Source organism: Eurytemora carolleeae, unplaced genomic scaffold (assembly GCF_000591075.1).
Source record: "Eurytemora carolleeae unplaced genomic scaffold, Eaff_2.0 scaffold689, whole genome shotgun sequence".
In the NCBI taxonomy this organism is placed as follows: domain Eukaryota; kingdom Metazoa; phylum Arthropoda; class Copepoda; order Calanoida; family Temoridae; genus Eurytemora; species Eurytemora carolleeae.
The window spans coordinates 1,475-21,490 of record NW_019396586.1 but is presented as its reverse complement, the minus strand read 5'-3'; the positions used below and the strand labels follow the sequence as shown (position 1 = coordinate 21,490).

Here is a 20,016-nt window from a genome sequence, read left to right as displayed (position 1 = left end):
AGATTCAGAGGAAGTAAATTTTCAGTAGGGTTACATTCTTAATTAGGCATATGCCTCTTTATATAGAGGGTATTTTATTTTTCATATCACGTTGAGATTTTAAACACAGTTTTGAGCTGAGATAGAACAGCTGCCTTTTACATAGGAATTCCAACGCGAGTGGATTTTACTTACGCACAAGTGCGGGCCCTTTAATTTCCGCGCAATTCCGCACAATACAAGAACAGTTGCGCGCAATTCCGCGCAACGGAATTCTAATTGGAAACCCTACTTTTACACAAAGCCCAGGCCACTGTTTCATTGAAAAAAGTTTATTGCGATGCTCTCCGCTTATTTTCTTCTACTTTTGATATTTGTGCATTTATTTATTTTTCTTAAGGAATATTTATGTCTAATGTAAAGACTATCATGCGAGTAATTTAAAGACTCTCTTATTTATCCTGAGATATAAAAAATTCATTCAAGATTTATTGCAATTCTCGGGACTAATCAGAAAATTTAAAAAGAAAGAATCATTTTAAAAACTTGTATCCGCCTAATTTAAAAAATTGCTTGCAGAAAACACTAGATTACGAGTCTTATAAGCATATTTAAGCATTAAATCTTGGAGATAATCCAATATGATATGGGACGCTCTGTATGTTCTTTTTAATAAAAAATCTTATTAACATTTTAGGGAACAAAAACTGCAGCTTAAAGCTTCTAGTACACAAAAGACTTCAACAGGTTTGTGTTTATAGGAATGCAGTTCTTTAGCCTTTTTTTAAATGGATCGAGTGGCTGGCCCAGGTTTGGTAAGAGGCATCGAAAAATCATTTAATAACCCAAACGAAAAACGTAATCTAGACCTACTACCTAGCCAGGCACTCCCTGAAGGAGGTCCAAATCACGTTGTTTTATTATTCATGTCATTCGTGTTCAACGGTAATCAACGGTTTTAACAAAACAGATCTAGAAATCTTTCCAGTTGTAGCTCCTGAACTTGAATCAAATTTTGATTTGATAGAATTCATTATTGCCGAGCATTAAAATGTATTAGTTAAACATGAATGCTAATCAAAAATCGTTCTTAATATCTATAAGAATCTGGGTTTAATTCAATGTTTTCGTTAAAGTTGTCGAAGAAATTAAATGTTATTTTTTTAATTGTTTTTTTTTTGCATGGATTAAAAATCTAAAAATGTATTCAAGTCTCCCTGATCGAAAATTAGGCAAATCCAACGTTTTTTCAGAACCAAAAAGTAAAATGTAATAAATGATTAGAAAAAATATGTTCACCTTATAATTAATATTCTATTAAAGCATTACTAATCAGTTTTAGAAAATACATTTTTTCAAATACAGAGGACGGATAAACATAATCTAGAAACAGAGTAAATTAAAGAGCTTATAACTGGTTAATCCCAGTTTTAATTATAGTTTAATACATTCAATAGTTTTTATCTCCGTTTAACACATTTGTTATGCATGTTTAAGATTGATGGAGACATTTTTACATTTACGGTTTAGAAAAATGAGTCCAGATCAATTTGCAAAATGTCATAAATAATGTTTCGTTTATACATTTTCATAAACTGATGATTTTTTTTCCGTCCAGATTTTGATATTCCGATGTTTTCCCCCTACATTTGATAGTCCGATATTTTTCTAAAGATTGATGTTCCGATGTTTGGTTTCTAGAATTTGATATTCCGATGTTTTTTCTCTATATTTTGTATTCCAACACAATTGCTGGGCGTAATTGCGTCCAACATTCTTGTGTTTGTGTTTCAAAGGTTTTTAGTCTTTGCCACAAACTCAAATTTTGTAATCCCTAAATCTTTACAGCCTGATTTTGTAAACCTTTGACATTTCTAACGTGAATTATTTGATCTAACAGAATTCCTAGTTTGAAATATCTAAGGTCTACGCCATTACATTGCTAAGATATAGGAATTTGAAAACAGACTAAATTCCTTTTTGATAATCTTCAATTTAAAACTTATGTCACGCAAAAAATGCAATTAATTATTACGCAATTTCGTTCAACAACAAAAAAACTCAATTTAAACTATGGTAGTGGCATGTGCAAGAAACTGAACTTCGCTAACATTTTAGTCTCAAATGCTAAGAAAATTGAATTTAAACTTAATCTTTTATTTTATGATTCATTCATATGCAGCATGATAACCAGAAAACTGTGACATAGGAAGACGACATTTTAGACTCAAGCATACCCATTTGAATGAATAAGGGATTTAATAAGTTACTACTTAAATTTTGTTGCTTTGTAACGACATCAAATACACTGTACAGTTCTACAGTTTATTGTATATGCCGCTGATGTTTCGTTTCTAGATTTTGATATTCCGACGGTCCATTTCTTGATTTGATATTCCGATTTTTTTCTTCTAGATTTTGCTATTCCGATGATATATGTTGTAACTCCGACCTACACCCGTCCAACCCAACTGCCTGATCTTACAAGGTATGCCTATAGGGTGCTATGCAAACTGATCTATTTACAGTCAAAGGATCGATGTGCTCTTTCCAGATATTAGGGTGACCGGTATACCGACCCAGCCATCTCAACCAATTGCACTTTTACTCTTTCTTAAGTCCTACAAACATTGGTGGTATTTCACTCTTATAAATACATGGGGGGGAGGGGGTGAATTGCCTTCAAATTATTTCCATGGCATCTCCAATGGTTGTAAGTGCTCCTTTTTGGTGCTCCTTCTTAAATCTAGTCTGTTAAGTTAATTTCAAGTGGCCTTTCAAGTACAATTTACATCCACAACTGTATTCTTCAGGGCTTTATCTGATAAATTGTATGAATTATATTTCAATGCTTAAAAATTTTTAAAACTGATTATTTTCAACTGTGAATTTTATAAAAAAAAATTTATCAATTGAATCTCTAACAAGTTACTTGTGCAATATTATTGTAGAAAATCTTGGAGAGATAAAAACTTGCCAGACTTTATATTCACATTTATGAATAAAAAAAGATTTCTATGGTACCGATTTGAATCGGACACGTCTCTCTGTAATGAAGGGTCACTAGCAATTACGCCAACAGTCCCTTTAACTTAGTTCTGAAAGCAGTCAAGGGAATGTTTAGTATTGAATAATGAAATATTGAAATATATGTATTTTCCAACTTATCTATCTTAAACAGCATAATAATGGGAAAATCGAACATTTTCTCACGATGCGCTCGAATGTTCGAAAATGTCGTCTCCTAAGTAAAAGACAATGAAATCTATAAATGATGTCAGAAATTCCTACACTTGCCTCTACAATCAGTAACGTCATTTACGGATTTCATTGTTCACTACTTAGGAGACGACATTTTCCGCACATCGAGAGTAAACAACCTCAATAAACAACCTTGGTTTCCATCATAAACCGCGCTAAAGAAAATTTCTGGAAAACGTGCCTACTCCCCGAAGAGGTTTTCCTGTAAAAATGTTATTAAACATTACTGGGCACTTTAAAAATTTGCCCATGACAATAACTTTTTAACGAGAAAGTTAATAAGATTTAAAATTGTTTTAACTTCTTTTCTTGAATATGACACAGAGCTTCTTTAAAGGGACTGTAAACGTAACTTTAAAGTGAAATTCAATATATTATATAGAGTCGAATTTTTAAACACGTTAACGAATTGAATTAGAATTTAAGGCATTTTAGACAGGAACTCGAAGAAATATCTTCACCATTTTAAAACAGATACGGGTTCACATGGTATTGTTCTTAATCGTACATGCCAATCTTAAATTAGAGGGGTTCTTGTACTTTCCGCGTACAAACACCTTTTAAACAGGACTACTTCAGGTTGGCTAATACACTGCGGCTAGTACCACGGATACACTGGATAGTTGCTGAGGATAGAAATACGACAACTAAACCTGTAGCAGATCTTCTAGCAGCCTCAAAGCTAAGGTAATATGAGTATCACACCTGCTAGCAGTGTCACAACTCAGATAATATGAGTAGCACACCTGCTAGTAGTGTCACAACTCAGGTAATATGTGTAGCAGACCTGCTAGTAGTGTCACAAATCAGGTAATATGTGAAGTAGATCTTCTAGCAGTCTCAAAACTCAGGTAATATGTGTAGCAGACCTGCTTGTAGTGTCACAACTCTGGTAATATGTGTAGTAGATCTTCTAGCAGCCTCAAAGCTAAGGTAATATGAGTAGCACACCTGCCAGTAGCCTCACAACTCAGGTAATATGTGTAGTAAATCTTCTAGCAGCCTCACAACTCAGGTAATATGTGTAGTAGATCTTCTAGTAGCCTCACAACTCAGGTAATATGCGTAGCAGATCTTCTGGCAGCCTCAAAACTAAGGCAAATGTGTAAGAGAACTTCTAGCAGCCTCACAACTCAGGTAATATGTGTAGCAGATCTTCTAGCAGCCTCACAAGCCAGATAATATGTATAGCAGATCTTCTTGCAGCCTCAAAACTAAGGTAATATGTGTAGCAGATCTTCTAGTAGCCTCACAAGTCAGGTAATATGTGTAGCAGACCTGCTAATAGTGTCACAACTCAGGTAGTATGTGTAGTAGATCTTCTAGCAGCCTCACAACTCAGTTAATATGTGTAGCAGATATACCAGCAGCCTCACAACTCAGGTAATGTGTGTAGCAGATCTTCTAGCAGCCTCACAACTCAGGTATTATGTGTAGTAGATCTTCTAGCAGCCTCACAACTCAGGTAATGTGTGTAGCAGATCTTTTAGCATCCTCACAACTCAGGTAATATGTATAGAAGATCTTCCAGCAGCCTCACAACTCAAGTAATGTGTGTAGCAGATCTTTTAGCATCCTCACAACTCAGGTAATATGTATTGCAGATCTTCCAGCAGCCTCACAACTCAGGTAATATGTGTAGCAGACCTTCTAGCAGCCTCAAAACTCAGGTAATATATGTAGCACACCTTCTAGCAGCCTCACAACTCAGGTAATATGAGTAGCAGACCCTATTGTAGCCTCAAAACTCAGGTAATATGTGTAGCAGACCTTCTAGCAGCCTCAAAACGCAGGTTATATGTGTAGCAGACCTTCTAGCAGCCTCGAAACGCAGGTATAAATAGCAGACTTCATTATTCATAGTTTAAAATATCAAAGACCTATGATAGGTTGTAAAGATGATAAAATAGGAAAATACTAAATACACTTATAACTTTATATTGTATCTAATTACAGATGATTTTCTTCTTAGTTTTACTCCACTTTTTAGATTCACTCATTTAGCTGCTGAAAGACCTCATGAGTTAATTGGAAAGGTAAATAAACATTTTTCTTATAAAGAGAGAGTTAAAGAGGCAGAGGAAGTAAATAAACAGTATTTTGGTAAAGAGAGAGTTAAAGATTCAGAAGAAGAGGGTTAAAGATTCAGAAGAAGCCAATTTATAGTGTTCTGGTAAATAAGGAAGTAAAGAGGCAGAAAAAATAAATTAACAGATCTCTGGTTAAAGAGACAGGTAAAAAGACAGAGGAATGAACAGAGTTCTGGTAAAGAGAGAGGTAAAGAGGCAGAGGAAGTAAATAACCAGTGTTTTGGTAAAGAGAGAGGAAAAGAGATTCAAAGGAAGTAAATTTTCAGTGTTCTGGTAAAGAAAGAGGTAAAGAGGCAGAAGAAATAAATTAACAGAGTTCTGGTAAAGAGACAGGTAAAGAGGCAGAAGAATTAACAGAGTTCTGGTAAAAAAGACAGGTAAAGAGGCAGAGGAATAAACAGAGTTCTGGTAAAGAGAGAGGTAAAGAGGCAGGGGAAGTAAATAAACAGTGTTTTGGTAAAGAGAGAGGAAAAGAGATTCAGAGGAAGTAAATTTTCAGTGTTCTGGTTAAGAAAGAGGTAAAGAGGCAGATGAAATAAATTAACAGAGTTCTGGTAAAGAGAGAGGTAAAGAGGCAGAAGAATTAACAAAGTTCTGATAAAGAAAAAGGTAAAGAGGCAGAGGAAGTAAATAAACAGTATTTTGGTAAATAGAGAGGTAAAGATTCAGAGGAAGTAAATTTACAGTGTTCTGGTAAAGAAGGAGGTAAAGAGGCAGAGGAAATAAATTAACAGAGTTCTGGTAAAGAGAGAGGTAAAACAGAGTTCTGGTAAAGAGAAAGGTTAAGATTCAGAGGAAGTAAGTTTACAGTGTTCTGGTAAGAAGGAACTAAAGAGACAGAGAAAGTAAATTAACAGAGTTCTGGTAAAGAGAGAGGTAAAGAGGCAGAAGAAAAAAATTAACAATGTTTTGGTATTTTAAAAGAGAGGTAAAGAGAAAGAGGAAGTAAATTAGCAGTGTTCTGGTGGAGAGAGAGTTAAGGAGGCAGAGGAAGTAAATTAACAGTGTTCTGGTAAAGAGAGAGTTAAGGAGGCAGAAGAAATAAATATACAGTGTTCTGGTAGAGAGAGAGTTAAGGAGGCAGAGGCAGTAAATAAACAGTGTTCTGGTAGAGAGAACGTTCAGGAGGCAGAGGAAGTAAATTAAGTGTTCTGGTAGAGAGAGAGTTCAGGAGGCAGAGGAAGTAAATTTACAGTGTTCTGGTAGAGAGAGAGTTCAGGAGGCAGAGGAAGTAAATTTACAGTGTTCTGGAAAGAGAATTAAAAACTGGAAAGGCCGGGCAAGGGGAGGTAAAAAGCAAGATATTAGGAAAGTGAAAGAGTTAGAAAGGAAATTGGTGGAAAGGAAGGAAGAGAATAAATTTCGGAGAACTTTTCCATATTTGAATTTAGTTCAAAGTATTTATTAGAATATTGCCACTCTTCGTGAATTAACTTTAAAGGTTCTGTCGACGTAACTTTAGTGTGGCATCCATTTTTAGTGTGGCATGCACAATTTACAACGGTACCTCTTAAATCTACAATTGATTAGTAATTCATTGCAGATATTGTCATTTTTCAAGCGGGAAAGTTATAGATTCCTCCAATGTTTCTGATGCAAAAATGCACAACTAAATTTATAAAGAAATCACAATCGAAAATGATCAATTTTCAAGGCGAAAATGGTTGAATCTTTTACCATTTTTAAACCTTAGAAAATAGGATACATATTTCAAACCGAGTAAATGAAAAAGGGTATTGGAAAATGTAAATATATTTTTAACTGTTGAAATCATTATGATTTATATTGAATGATTCTGTATAAACATAAAACGGTTTAATTAAAAAAAATTATGAAAAAGAGGGATACAAAGAAACTGAGTTCTAGGTATAAACTCAAATCTCCTAATCCCATATATCTTTGCATCTGGTGGTATAAACTTTTGATATTTTATAACTATTCTATTTATTCTAACAGAATTTTTATTTCTTATTTGCTGAAATAGGTGATTGGTCGAGGTGTGTTTAACCGAAGAGCAGCTCTTGACTGGATTAGAACCTATGCTGAGCCCTCAGGGGTTATATACTTTGCTGATGATGATAATTCCTACGATGTTCGAATATTTGAAGAAATTCGACAAACACGAGTTGTTGCTGTTTTCCCTGTTGGGCTTGTTCTAAAGTTTGGGATAAGTTCGCCAATAGTTCGACAGGTAATTTTTCGTAGACCGAGATAATTCAAACTAAGCAATTGGCCTTCGGAGAAAAAAAAAGAAAAAAGCACAAAATATTTATTGAAATAATCAAAGCTACTAAAATTCGTTCGGTATTTTTTTGAAAAATTTGAAAATTTAGCAGAACAAAATTTGTTTTATTTGTTTGACATAAAAAATTTTTATTTTAAAATATCTCAATACTAATCTATATTTAAACTTTGGCTTGTCTTGTCTGTTTGTTTGTATCCAATGTATCCAATAAACGTCAAAACGGCTGACCCGATCGGGCCCAATTTTTTTGAGGGACCTCACGTGACCCCAGGGAAGGTTTATGAATGATCAAAATTTGAAAAAATTTGTGCTTAAAGGTTTTTTATTTTTGTAAAATTGTTTAAGAATCTTGCAAATCCGCGATTTTTTTTCATAAAATCCGCGAAATTATTTTCTTTTTTGAATTCAATGTTTATTATGAGAACACGTTCACAATTGAAATAGAAGATGGGCGCGAAGTGCCCTTAAAGCCTAGTCTACATATAAATTTGGCTTGTCTGTCTGTTTGTTTGTATCCAATAAACGTCAAAACGGCTAAACCAATCGGGCCCACATTTTTTATCGGACATCACGTGACCACAGGGAAGGTTTATGAATGATAAAAATTTAAAAAAATGTGTTTTAAAGGTTTTTAATTTTGTAAAAAATTTAAATTCTTGAAAATCCGCGAATTTTTTTTAAAATCCGCAAAATTTTGTTCTTCTTTGTTTCAAAATGTAAACAAAAAGAACATGTTCACAATTTAAATAATAGATGGGCGCGAGGCCCCCTAAAAGCCTAGAAAGAAGGGCGCGAAGCGCCTTGAATTTGTAGTTATAAATAATTTTTCTAGAATTTTTGTGCAATAATATTTTCTATACTTAAACAAATAAATGATGTTTAGGGGACTGTTATCGGATTTTTTGACGCGTTCCTTGGAGGCAGAAAGTTTGCTATGGATATGGCAGGAAAAAAACTGTTCATTTAAGGGACTGTTGACGCAAATTCAAGTTGTGCTGTTCTGTAAATGTCGCATCACTTGAAATTACGTTTACAGTCCCTTTAACCCGTGCAAAATCATCTTGGGCTTTCATTCTATGTTTTGATGAACAGCAAACGTTATAAAGATGTGGAATAAATATCAGTAAATAATCCTAATGCTTCCTCATGTTTCAATATTTAAAAACTCTGACATTTAAGAAATATTATAAAAGCTGGGTTTTCTGGTTGATAAGATGAAAAGGGGGAGAGGGGGGGGAGAGGGAGGATAAGATGAAAAGGGGGAGAGGGAGGATAAGAAAAGTTTCCAATTAAATATAATCTTATGTTCAAAAATGTTGTTGAAAAGAAATTTAATTTGTAAAATTTTTAGAAAATGAAAAGTTTTAATTTGAAGGGTTTTCAGTTTCTGTTAAACATTTGAATTCCAAACCACTAGCTACATTTCCAGCAGCAGTATCATGGCTAGAGGTAAAAATATTATCATTTTTTATTTAAGAAATTTTTATTATCATCCGAATAATTCGTTCTCTTCATGAATCTCTTACCAGTTGGTCATAGAATAACTCCCATCTTTTGGTTTTTTTGTACAATTGAATTTACCTTAAAAACCTACATTTGACTAGCTCAACCTCATCTGAGTACAGAATGATGTGAATCCAGTCTTAAAGCATATTAACTAGTCAATTTCTTTAGTAATATTGATACGGATATATTTGTCACACTCTTAAAACATTCTTAGCACAAATTATCTAATCCCTATATCTTTGCAAGCAAAGGATGAAACCTTTGACATCTCAGACTTAGAATTATTGATCTAACAGAATTCATTTTGTGAAATATCTAAAGTCTACTACATGGAATTGCAAAAATATAGGGTTTAGAAAATCAGAGTTTGTGATAGAACCTCGGTTCCATTTTTAAGTGTCCTTTTAAGTTTCAGGATAAAAAGGAAAAATAAATCCTGTTGCTTTTATTACAAATGTTATCATCAGTGCTTAGGATCTGGATTCGGATCCGCTGGATCCGCAAGATTTTGGCTTCCTGGATCCGGATCCAGATCCGCAAAAATATGTGGATCCACGGATCCGGATCCAAGGGGTAAAATATCAACCAAAAACTGCAAAAAACACTTTTTTACTCCTAAAATCCAAATCTGAACTATTGAAAAAAGAGATTATAAAAATTTCCTGATTTCTTAATGGGTCATAAAGTTTTAGCATAAAAATAAGCGAAAAAAATAAGACAAAAGCCTTAGTAAAAAATTCAGTAAGTCTTAAAGAAATGACTGGGATCCGGATCCACTTTTTTCAGTGCGGATCCAGGACCCGGATCCCGATCGTCATGAAAATTAAATGGATCCTAAACACTGCCTGAAATCCTACTAAAACAAATATGCTATGATAGCCGGGGCTATAGGATCCATTTAATTATGATGCGGAACTGGATCCTGGATCTGCACTGGAAAATAATCCGGATCCAGGTCATTCTTTAAGATTTACTGAATTTAAAAAAAAATGTTCAAATTTTTTGTTTTATTGTTTTCGCTTATTTTTATCCTAAAACTAGCCTGTCTTAGCCTGTCCTAGCCGCAGTGATCGGTCCAGAAATTGTCTTAAACTAGCCTAAATCAAATCAAATCATTCCTAACCTAACTTAACCCTAAAATAATGAAAAATAAAAAATAATATTTTTGCTAAAAACATGTACAAAATATCCCATATCGGCAACAATGCTTTTGTTTCCGGATCAGAAAACGCATTTTCACAGTAAATAAGACGGGGGGAGGCGGGGGGGGGGTCATCTGCGGTATCAGATCCTGTGATGTGTCCTCTACCACTGTCTCCATTGCCCTCTCCTCCAACAGTGCCTGGAATATCATTTTTGGAAATGGCAAAAAAGAATTGTTTTTAAACAAATTTCCCTTCGGTGCAACAGACTAAAGTAGAATCAAGTTATTTTTTTAAATATTTGAAAAGCTGAAAAATATCTTTAGCAATTAATTCCAAAATTTTTGCTTCTACCATAATTTATGTTTCTTCTTAACTTTGAGATTTGTGTGTAAGACCCTTGAGTTACATTATTTTAGGTGTTGTTTAAATACTGTAAACCCACAAAGGATGTAGAACCACATCCTAGTTCATTCAACCCAAGTTAAGTTTTATCATGAGTTTAGAACTGGACAAACAAATAATAATGATTTAACCCGTTATTACTGGAGCTGGTACCAACGGCGAGAGGAAATTTCCATGGCAGCAAGATTCAAATCCTGGNAATTTGTTTGTTATTGTTTAGATTATGCATTTGTTTATTATTGTTTAGATTATGCATCTGGTATAAATACTGCGTTTACATAATAAATATTCAGTCTGTTTACTTCTCTTGTCATTTAAACATCGCTACAGTTTGATATTTGATTTGAAGATTTGTTTTTTTAATATGAACTATTTAGCAAACTATTTGGAACCTTTAACAAATAATTTGAAAAATAAACTAAGAACGAAAAGGTAAGTATCATAAATAATATTAATAATCATAGTAAATATGTCCGTTAATTCTTCAACCTTCATTGTTATATTTAAAAGAATTAAGTCTTTGTTTATATCTCTTCCCTCCATCAGTTCTTAGCCAAAAACAAATGGCTGTCTGACAAATTGGGCCGTTCTGGTATATTAACCAACCGTTCTGGTATATTAACCAACTGTTCTGGTATATTAACCAACCGTTCGGGTATATTAACCAACCGTTCTGGTATATTAACCAACCGTTCTGGTATATTAACCAACCGTTCGGGTATATTAAGCAACCGTTCTGGTATATTGACCAACCGTTTTGGTATATTATCCAACTGTTCTGGTACATTAACCAACCGTTCTGGTATATTAACCAACCGTTCTGGTATATTAACCAACCTTTCTGGTATGTTAACCAACCTTTCTGGTATATTAACCAACCGGTCTGGTATATAAACCAACTGTTCTGGTATATAAACCAACTGTTCTGGTATATTAACCAACCGTTCTGGTATATTAACCAACCGTTATCGAACGGCATGAAAAAAGTCCTAGTTCTATTAACCTGAATTCAAACTTAATACTTTATTCAATACTTTTGTGATGGTTTTATTGAACAATGTTATCCACCCAAAAAATCTATTGTTCTGCATGTTAAAGAAACTGATAGCGTAATTTCAACTGACCCTCTCCATGCAAAGAAAACAATGCCTGATTTACAACGATAAATATACCCTTGAAACCTGAATCTGATCGAAACGTGGTTATTTCTGTGAATTTCTACATTGTTGTTTGTAAGCAATAAATTCAAAAGTTACTTTAGCAGAAAATCCACAAATAAAACTTAACAGTTTAAACAAAAGAACATGCCTGAGCAAACTTGAGCAGAAATCTACTCCTTTTTTATCTTCAAGTTGGTATGTTATAGGAAACTGAAATTTTGCCATAAACTTAAAGTTTCTAATCACTATATATTGCAATCTGATGGTGTAAACCTGAGATACTTCGAACTTAGATTATTTGATCTAACAATTCAAATATTAAAAGATCAAGGTGCACTACATCAGGTTGCAACAATAAATGAATTAGAAAAATTAAAATTATAAAGCACGTGTTTTTAGTCTTAGCTTAATGGAAGTAAATAGCAATAGTTTCTTCAATTTTTATTTTAAAGTTTGCAATTGTTTTATCACATGTGGGTTAAATGTGAGCCGTTCTAGAAATTCTTTTTTTCGAAATCAAAAGCCCTTCCTTTAAAATATTTGATTTAGGAAGGATTCATGAGATCACTGGAGGTAGAAAAAGACGACCTTGAGCCTAAAGCTGAATCTTGTACCAGGTAAAATTCAATAGAATTACTAAACAACATTTCAGGTAAAATTCAAGAAATCAATCAACGTTTTCATTTTAAAAAAAATTTGTTTTCAAAGATACTTTTTTATTGTTTTTTTTTCTCCAATTTTTGAAGTGCCTGCATTGGTTCAAAATGAAAAAATATTTGTCCAAAATTTTGTAAAGAATATAAAATATAAATATAATATATGCTCTTTCTTGAAATTTTCTTATCTCTCTATCGTTGCAACCTAATTGATCTGACATTTCAAACTTAGACAATTTGATCTAACTGAATTCATTGTTTGAAATATCAAAGGTCTAAAACAACATTGGATATCAAACTTAGACAATTTGATCTGACAGAATTCATTGTTTGAAATATCAAAGGTCTAAAACAACATTGGATATCAAAGATGTAGGAATTAGAAAATCAAAGTTTGTTGCAACAACTCAATTCCTTTTTCAATTTTTTTGCCTTTCTAAATACAATTCTGGGCCTAAATATTTCAAAATGTGACAACATATAAAAGACAACACTATACAATAGATATAAGAATTGAACCTGCTTATTTAACATATGAATATGATAGAGGTATAAACGTTAACCGAGAGAATTCAAAGCAGAATAGGGTTTCAAATGTATCTTAGTTCATGGCTCTTTGATAAATACAAGATCTATGTATATCTATCATAGCTCACCAGCACCTAGCCCATCTAACCCAATTCCAAAATCGATTTCCCCTTTTTTGCAGAATCTTTATTTCTATCCTTTTTCCACTTATCTAAATATAATTTCGGAAACAATTTCTTTTACCATATAAATTGAATTTATCTTTCTTGAAAAAATGTAATTTAATAAAATTTCTCGTTTCAAATTAAAATGATGATGAAACGTTTAATAAAAAGTTTAGAGGGAATTATGTCTGATAATATTTTCATTTTCATCTCTTGAAAGAACTACGTTGTTTGGTTTATAACTAGATTCTAAAAATGTATTTTTAAAATATTATTAAAGATTTGAAAAATATTTTTGATTTGCTTCTTCATTTGTCACGCACGTCTGACCCTTAAGTAAAAGTAAATTCAACCTAAAGTCTGACCGGGTCAACCTTGTTTCACCGGCTAGTCCTATTGAGTGTCTGCTTTATTTACCCGGCACTCTATCCCCGTAGTAAATTTGAATTCAACAGGACCTGCCTAGTTTGTACCGGCCTGCCAGATAACAGCGTGTACTGACCCGATCCTGGTACAGTACGTCACCCTAACCAGACTAACATACGACAGGGGTCAATTTTCTTGGCATAGTCCCGTGAGAGGGCTAACTATGACAACTCCCATGGCGCGTTCAGACTTTTTACAGTACCCGGCCTAATCCTAGGCCTATTTGACCGACCCCACTGGTTTAGTCCACCCTGCCAGTGTCAGGGTGATAGAGTCCAAACTGGGACTGGAAAGGTTGTCTCGGCTCGGAAAATCAAATGCACTACGGCTGCCCGTATCGTACGTCTTGGCTTCTTTTTTCACCATTTAAGAATACACCATTAAAAATGCGACACTTTTTATGCAGTGATTTGCAAAATATAAAAAAAAATCAAATAAAAATGAAAAAGCTAGCATCCAGGGAGACCCCGCACAGCGGCCAACGTGACTGTGTCCCCCCCCCTGGAAGAAAAAAATTACTTATCATAAGTTAATTTGATTAATTCTTAAGAGTACAAGGGGGATAAGTAAAATCTATGGTTTTCAAGGGTGTTTAGGGGTGCTGCCCCATGAACGTATTTCTGTGTACGCCCCTGGATAATTTAATCTACACCCAACCAAACTCTAAACTAGCCTAACACGCATGCACGGTGCATGGAACAAACTTATTGGTGTCGTGCCGGGCCTAACAACAAGACGTGTTCACTGTACTGTAAAGTCGGACCAGGTCTAATTCTTGTTCTAGGGTCTGGGTATGGCACACCAGAACAGAGAAAGCAGCTGAGCCTAAACTTCAACATTTACAGGGATTTCATTGCTAAACATTAATTTTTATTCTATCTCATCATTGACCTGCTAGAAAAGAGGGGGGGGGGAGGGGGGGGGTGTACCCTTTAAGACACTTTAAAGTACATTCCTCAGTCTGTCGCAAAAATTGATTAGATAATTTGACTTTTTTTCAAGAATTATTACGTAAATTGTACATTTTGTAAGAATTTTTTGGACTTCATGGACAATTTTTTTATTAATAATTATCGATTATAAGCTTGCAACATGAAAAAAAGAATGTTTTGAATTTTTTTCCTTTAATATCTTTTTTTACTTCCTATTTATTAATCAAGTTTATTTACCTAAGTTACCACTTTATCACAAAAATTAATTCGATAGAAATATGCATCTACACAGTGGTAACCATAAACAGTGGAATTTTACTCGTCTACTTTATTTGTTTCTGTAAAAATGACCATGAGAATGTTGTAAACTCTGAAAACTCCGGTTTATGTAAAGTACCGGACCGGATTTTAGGCCTCTAGGGCAAATTGTACAGTATAGATACAGACTTAGGAAGGGAAAAATGAATCATCTCCGTCTAGTGAGCTGAAAGAGAGTGTTCGCAAAAAAAATTAAAGGGAGTATAGCCTGATATCGAATTGAATTAGATATTAATCGCTCTTTGCTCCTTGGATAATGGCCTCATAAGACAAATTTTTCTTTTTAGACTCAACAGATAGAAATGAAATTAGGAGTGATCAATTTCAAATACAATCCGATATCAGCTTTTACCCCCATTTATTTTTCGCGAACTCTCCAGCCCTTTAATTTGTGTGTAATTTCTCATTGCTGATATAACTGCCATGGTTTAAACTATTCTGTCACATAATCCTTCCAAAATTTTTACCACCTGTTTAAAGATTCAGCGTAAACTGCAGTGTTTATTTTATACACATACGATACGTCGTGTATTATGCGCTGATGCAAACCAAAATGTTCACGCTTTTACACAAAAATGGAGCCGTATTTTGCTATTTTCTTCTTTCAAACTTACGCTTATAGAAACAATCACATTAATAAATGAATATGTCTATGGGCAGGGCTACAGAAAAGTATAAAAAGGTTGGTGAGGTATGTAGTCTGTGGAAAAACTAAAGGCCAAGGCTGTCTAAAAATAGAATAACTTACTCGTAGAGTTGTCTCACTGTGCAGTTCCATTGACCTTACAGAATAATCTAATTTGATGTCTCTTACATACATTTTAACATTTAGTTTATTATTCGTATTTTTCTCATTACATGAACTTGAAAATTACTCCCAACCCCTAGCCTAGAATTAATTGGAATTAATCTGCTTCAAAGTTTTCTGTTTAAAAGTTGAAATAATGGTTAAGCATATTCTTAAACATTATCCAATTTCTTAACAAAGCCTGATACTTCAAAGACGACTGTACATAATTATTCAGCGCCTTCTTCCTTAAATTCTACAGCTGTAGACTTGTTTTCCCTTGGCCAAACCATAATTGCACCATTTAAAGACTACCTTTAATCCAGAATACCAAATTCAACCTTAGGATCGTTTTTTAGAAGAGTCGTCATTTAAGTCTCATCTTTTGAGAGTAATCCTGTATTTAAGTAAGAGAATCTCGCTGTCAGTTGATTATTATGTTGGGTCCAAGGATGTAATGCAAGGAAAGTTATTTCAGAAGTGTACACATCTTTTGTATTGCACTGTACTGTCTAAGAGCGGTAATGTAAACACAAGACGAATGTCAAAGTCTGACATGGGATCCATCTTTCACATAAAAAAAAAAAATCAATGAAATATTCTGGTCATAGGAAATTTTTATGTGAATTATCAAAATTATCAAAATTTAATGCTTTTAACCTCCTCGGATACTAAACGAACACTGATGCATATATCTATTCTTGTTTACAAATTCCGCCCAAAGAGAACTGGTTTCAATATGTACGCAGAGTATACACGACCGCAATTAACTTTCCTTGCATTATAACCTCGGTCGGGTCTAATATTAAGCTTGAAGTTAAATTGAATTAAATTTAAGTAGAAAGATAAAAAAAATCATTGTTTTGAGAGATTTCTTGAAAATCTGTTATTGCGGATGAATTTAATCCTGGGGTGTTTCGTTTATGCTAAAAATTAAAGTGAATTTTCTCAAATTTAGATTACCTAAAAACTAAGAAGAGGTTAGATAATCTGTGGCCGAATTTAAAGAATTTGAGCGGCGGTTTAAATTTAAGTCGCGGCTTAAATATGGTTGGTTCCACTTAAAATTGTATCAAATGTTTCAAGATTTACGCCGGCGCTTATTTTAAACCGGGTTTTGGCAGATTTAAACCGCGGCTCAAATTCTTTAAATTCCATCTCTGAGCTCGAAACTTTTGTGTATTAAACTTAAACGCTTGAGCTCAATATCCAATGTGGGTACGCCTTTTTAATTTTGCGGATCAATGCTTGAAACCTTAATAAAATTTAGCCCTGCAGCCTTGCAGAGTATGGCCATTATGTGATATCGAAGGGGAATTAAGTTAATCCGCGGATCTTCAAAAGATTGAGATCAATTAGGGTTTCCATTCGCAAAATTTTTGCGGAAGAAATGGAAAATTGTTGCTTTTGTGCACCCCACTTTTGCGCGAATAATATCACTTTGCACAATCATTGGCAAACTTCATTTCACGCAAAATTGCGCTATTCGGCTTTTGCGTTATTCTTTTTTGCCTAGTTTTGCGGAACATAGTTTCATTAAAAGGTTGATTAAAGGCGTAAATTGTATATATAAGTTAGGGGAACTGATTACATGCCTAAAACTCTACTTTGCAAATCAAGATGTGCAGTGACGTGCAACGCTCTAACGCAAAAACCATGTAATATTTTGCCAACTACTCTGTTAAAACTTAAGTTAGAAACAGACACATTGTATTTATTTCTAAGCCTAGAAAAAAGGATTAATAAGTTGTTAGGTAAAACCAAAGGCCAAGGCGTTGAGACTCTTTAAAATTGAGTTTATATAGAAATTGGATAGCTTAGGGCTGTCTTTATCACATTGGGCATAAGTCATAACCCTTTAATTTCAATTATTTGCATTCCACTTTTAAAATATCAAAGGTTGCCACCACACAAAGATTCAGACATCTAAAACAAACTATGCATAAATTATTCAATTTTCGATTTTTAATTTTCCGAATTATTTTTTTTTATCAATTTTTGTCTCTCAATTTGAAGTTTTTGTGACAAAAAGTAACCATTTAAAAGTAGCATAATCATAATTTTGTTTGTACGTAAATTTTTAATAAACCTTCAGTTGTTTGATTATGTGCTGAAACTTGACTTAAACCCTCAATTTCGGTCAGTTTGCTTAAAAATATTATTTTTTGCGCAATAATTTACGTTTTTGCGCAAATTATGAAAAAAAATATTGCGCTTCATGCGCAAAAGTTTGTAAAAAAATAGTTGCGCGAAAATTATAAATTATAAATGCTTGATCTAGAAAATTTGAGCTGGGTCTCAAATTTGAAACTTTGCTCAAACATGGTTGGTTCCAAATAGATTATCAAGTACAATAGTTGGCAACAGATAAATGAACCAATTATTCACGACGCCAAGTGTCAAATGTAACAAGGAAGAGGACAGTTTACTTACGCTCATAAATGCCAAATATATATGTATAGATTTTTAATTAATTTGTGCATTACAGCACTTTTTTGTATTTTTGTATATTTTTAACGTGTTTCTAAATTTGGTCAAATAGGACACTTCAGAAAAAAATTAAATACCCATAAAAACAAAAAACAAAAAAAGAAAACTACCTTTTCTTGTTGTCTGCATTTTCCTCGGATCTGGAGGTTTAACCTCAGTAAAACCTTCTCAAAGGACTTCACTGAATATGTCCTCTGACTTTTGAAAAAAAAATTATCTTGTGCCTAAAACCAAAACTTGATAAAACTAGATACAGAATAAATTCGAGAATCTTAAAATTTGAAATTTGAAAATCTTTTTAAGTTGTTTTATTTTATTTTTAGTTAAAATCTTATTTAAATTGTTTTATTTTCTCACTATACAGACTACAGACCCTGTCACATTTTATTGTACCTTATTTTCTGCACCACACTCTTCTTCATTCTTCTCTGCGCTCTAATTTTCCATCATGTTCTTGGTTAAATTTTGAAATTTTTTGACGCCCTTAAAACCACCAAGAAATTGCCGTTTCAGAATTTTTTTGCATACGCCTTGTTCCTACATTCTATGTGTTTTATGATTTGTGTTTTGATTCAGCAGATTCATTTTCTGCTTGAGCTATCAGTTTTCAGTTTTATTGCCTAACCAGGAATACCTGACCTGGCAAGATGATCAAACTTGAAGGTATATGCAGGGGGTGTAGTTGAGGGGCCATATGGGAAATTATCTCAAATTTGAAAGTTTGTAATAGGTTGGGAAGAGGAATTGTTTATCGCTGAAAAAGCCTACTTTTTGCTTGATATATTTCCGACTAGTGGAGTACAAATATCCTTTATATACTCAACAAATTATTTGAAAATCCTTAAAAACGAAACTAATGGCGAGAGGAAAAACATTTCTTTGAAGCTTTGAAAAATTTAATTGCATTTATGATTATATTTGCCAAAACTATTTATAAATACTACTTTTCAAACCAATCTAAAGTTTTGAGATCATGCAAAACTTCGATCAAAACAAAACTAAAAAATACATATTCTAAAATTTATAGAAATACTAAATATTGTTGAGAGGAATTGAGTCTTTTCCACACACTCAAATTTTAAACCTCTATATCTTTTCAACCTAATAGCGTAATCCTTTGATATTTCAAACTTAGACTATTTGATCTAACAGAATGCATAGTTTGAAATATCTAAGGTCTACACATTTGGTTGAGAAGATATAAAAATTAGAAAATAAGATTTTGTTGCAAAGACTCATTTCCTTTATGCAATAACTGTAAAGGGAAACCTATATATATGAATTAAAACATTAATACAAATCGAACAATTAAACAGATGAAGTAACAAAAGCAGTATTAGATTAGATGTTTTAAATTGTTCATTATTTGTTATAATTTGTAAATATTTATTTCATAACATTTTCGCAAGAATATTTAGAAACTGTTGAGAATGGGGCAATATGTTTTTAACTTATCAGAACTAATAACTCGTCATAAACTCGTATTTCTAATCTCTATAACTTTGCTTACTTGGGTGTCGTCTAGACTTCATATTTCTAACGATGAATTTGGTTTGCAAAAAAGTCAAAGCTAAATGCAACAACGTTTACGCAATTGGGTTGCAAAGATATAGTTTTTGACCTGTGGCAGGAAATCAGTTACTTTGCTAAATTTTCAAATCTTAAAGGGAGTGTTCGCGAAAAATTAAAGAAGAACGTAGAGTCCATACAAATTCAGAAAGTTTCAACATACGACTTGAATCGTAAAAAATCAATTTAATTCCACACAAATCATTCAGATATTATAAACATTAGTCATCGATAATTTCCCGACGTATATAGTTTATATTTCATAATATCTTTTTTTTTTATGATCTGAGAGTTAATTTTAAAAACGTTTATTTCTGTATCAAGGATTATTGATAATTAAGACGACATTTTCATATTT

General features: G+C 33.2%; 1 protein-coding gene across 1 annotated transcript in view; it reads left to right on the top strand.

Moving 5' to 3' along the window:
- The window catches only part of LOC111705939 (galactosylgalactosylxylosylprotein 3-beta-glucuronosyltransferase S), a 16,844-nt gene extending 2,422 nt beyond the window's left edge, over positions 1 to 14,422 (top strand). Inside the window, exons 3-11 of the mRNA XM_023478652.1 lie at positions 677 to 726; positions 2,395 to 2,467; positions 3,820 to 3,927; positions 5,231 to 5,276; positions 7,315 to 7,521; positions 8,459 to 8,522; positions 8,951 to 9,024; positions 12,338 to 12,405; positions 14,347 to 14,422. Coding sequence (XP_023334420.1) covers positions 677 to 726; positions 2,395 to 2,467; positions 3,820 to 3,927; positions 5,231 to 5,276; positions 7,315 to 7,521; positions 8,459 to 8,522; positions 8,951 to 9,024; positions 12,338 to 12,405; positions 14,347 to 14,422 — 766 coding nt within the window. The remainder of the gene's footprint in view (positions 1 to 676; positions 727 to 2,394; positions 2,468 to 3,819; positions 3,928 to 5,230; positions 5,277 to 7,314; positions 7,522 to 8,458; positions 8,523 to 8,950; positions 9,025 to 12,337; positions 12,406 to 14,346) is intronic.
- The last annotated feature ends 5,594 nt before the right edge of the window (positions 14,423 to 20,016 follow it).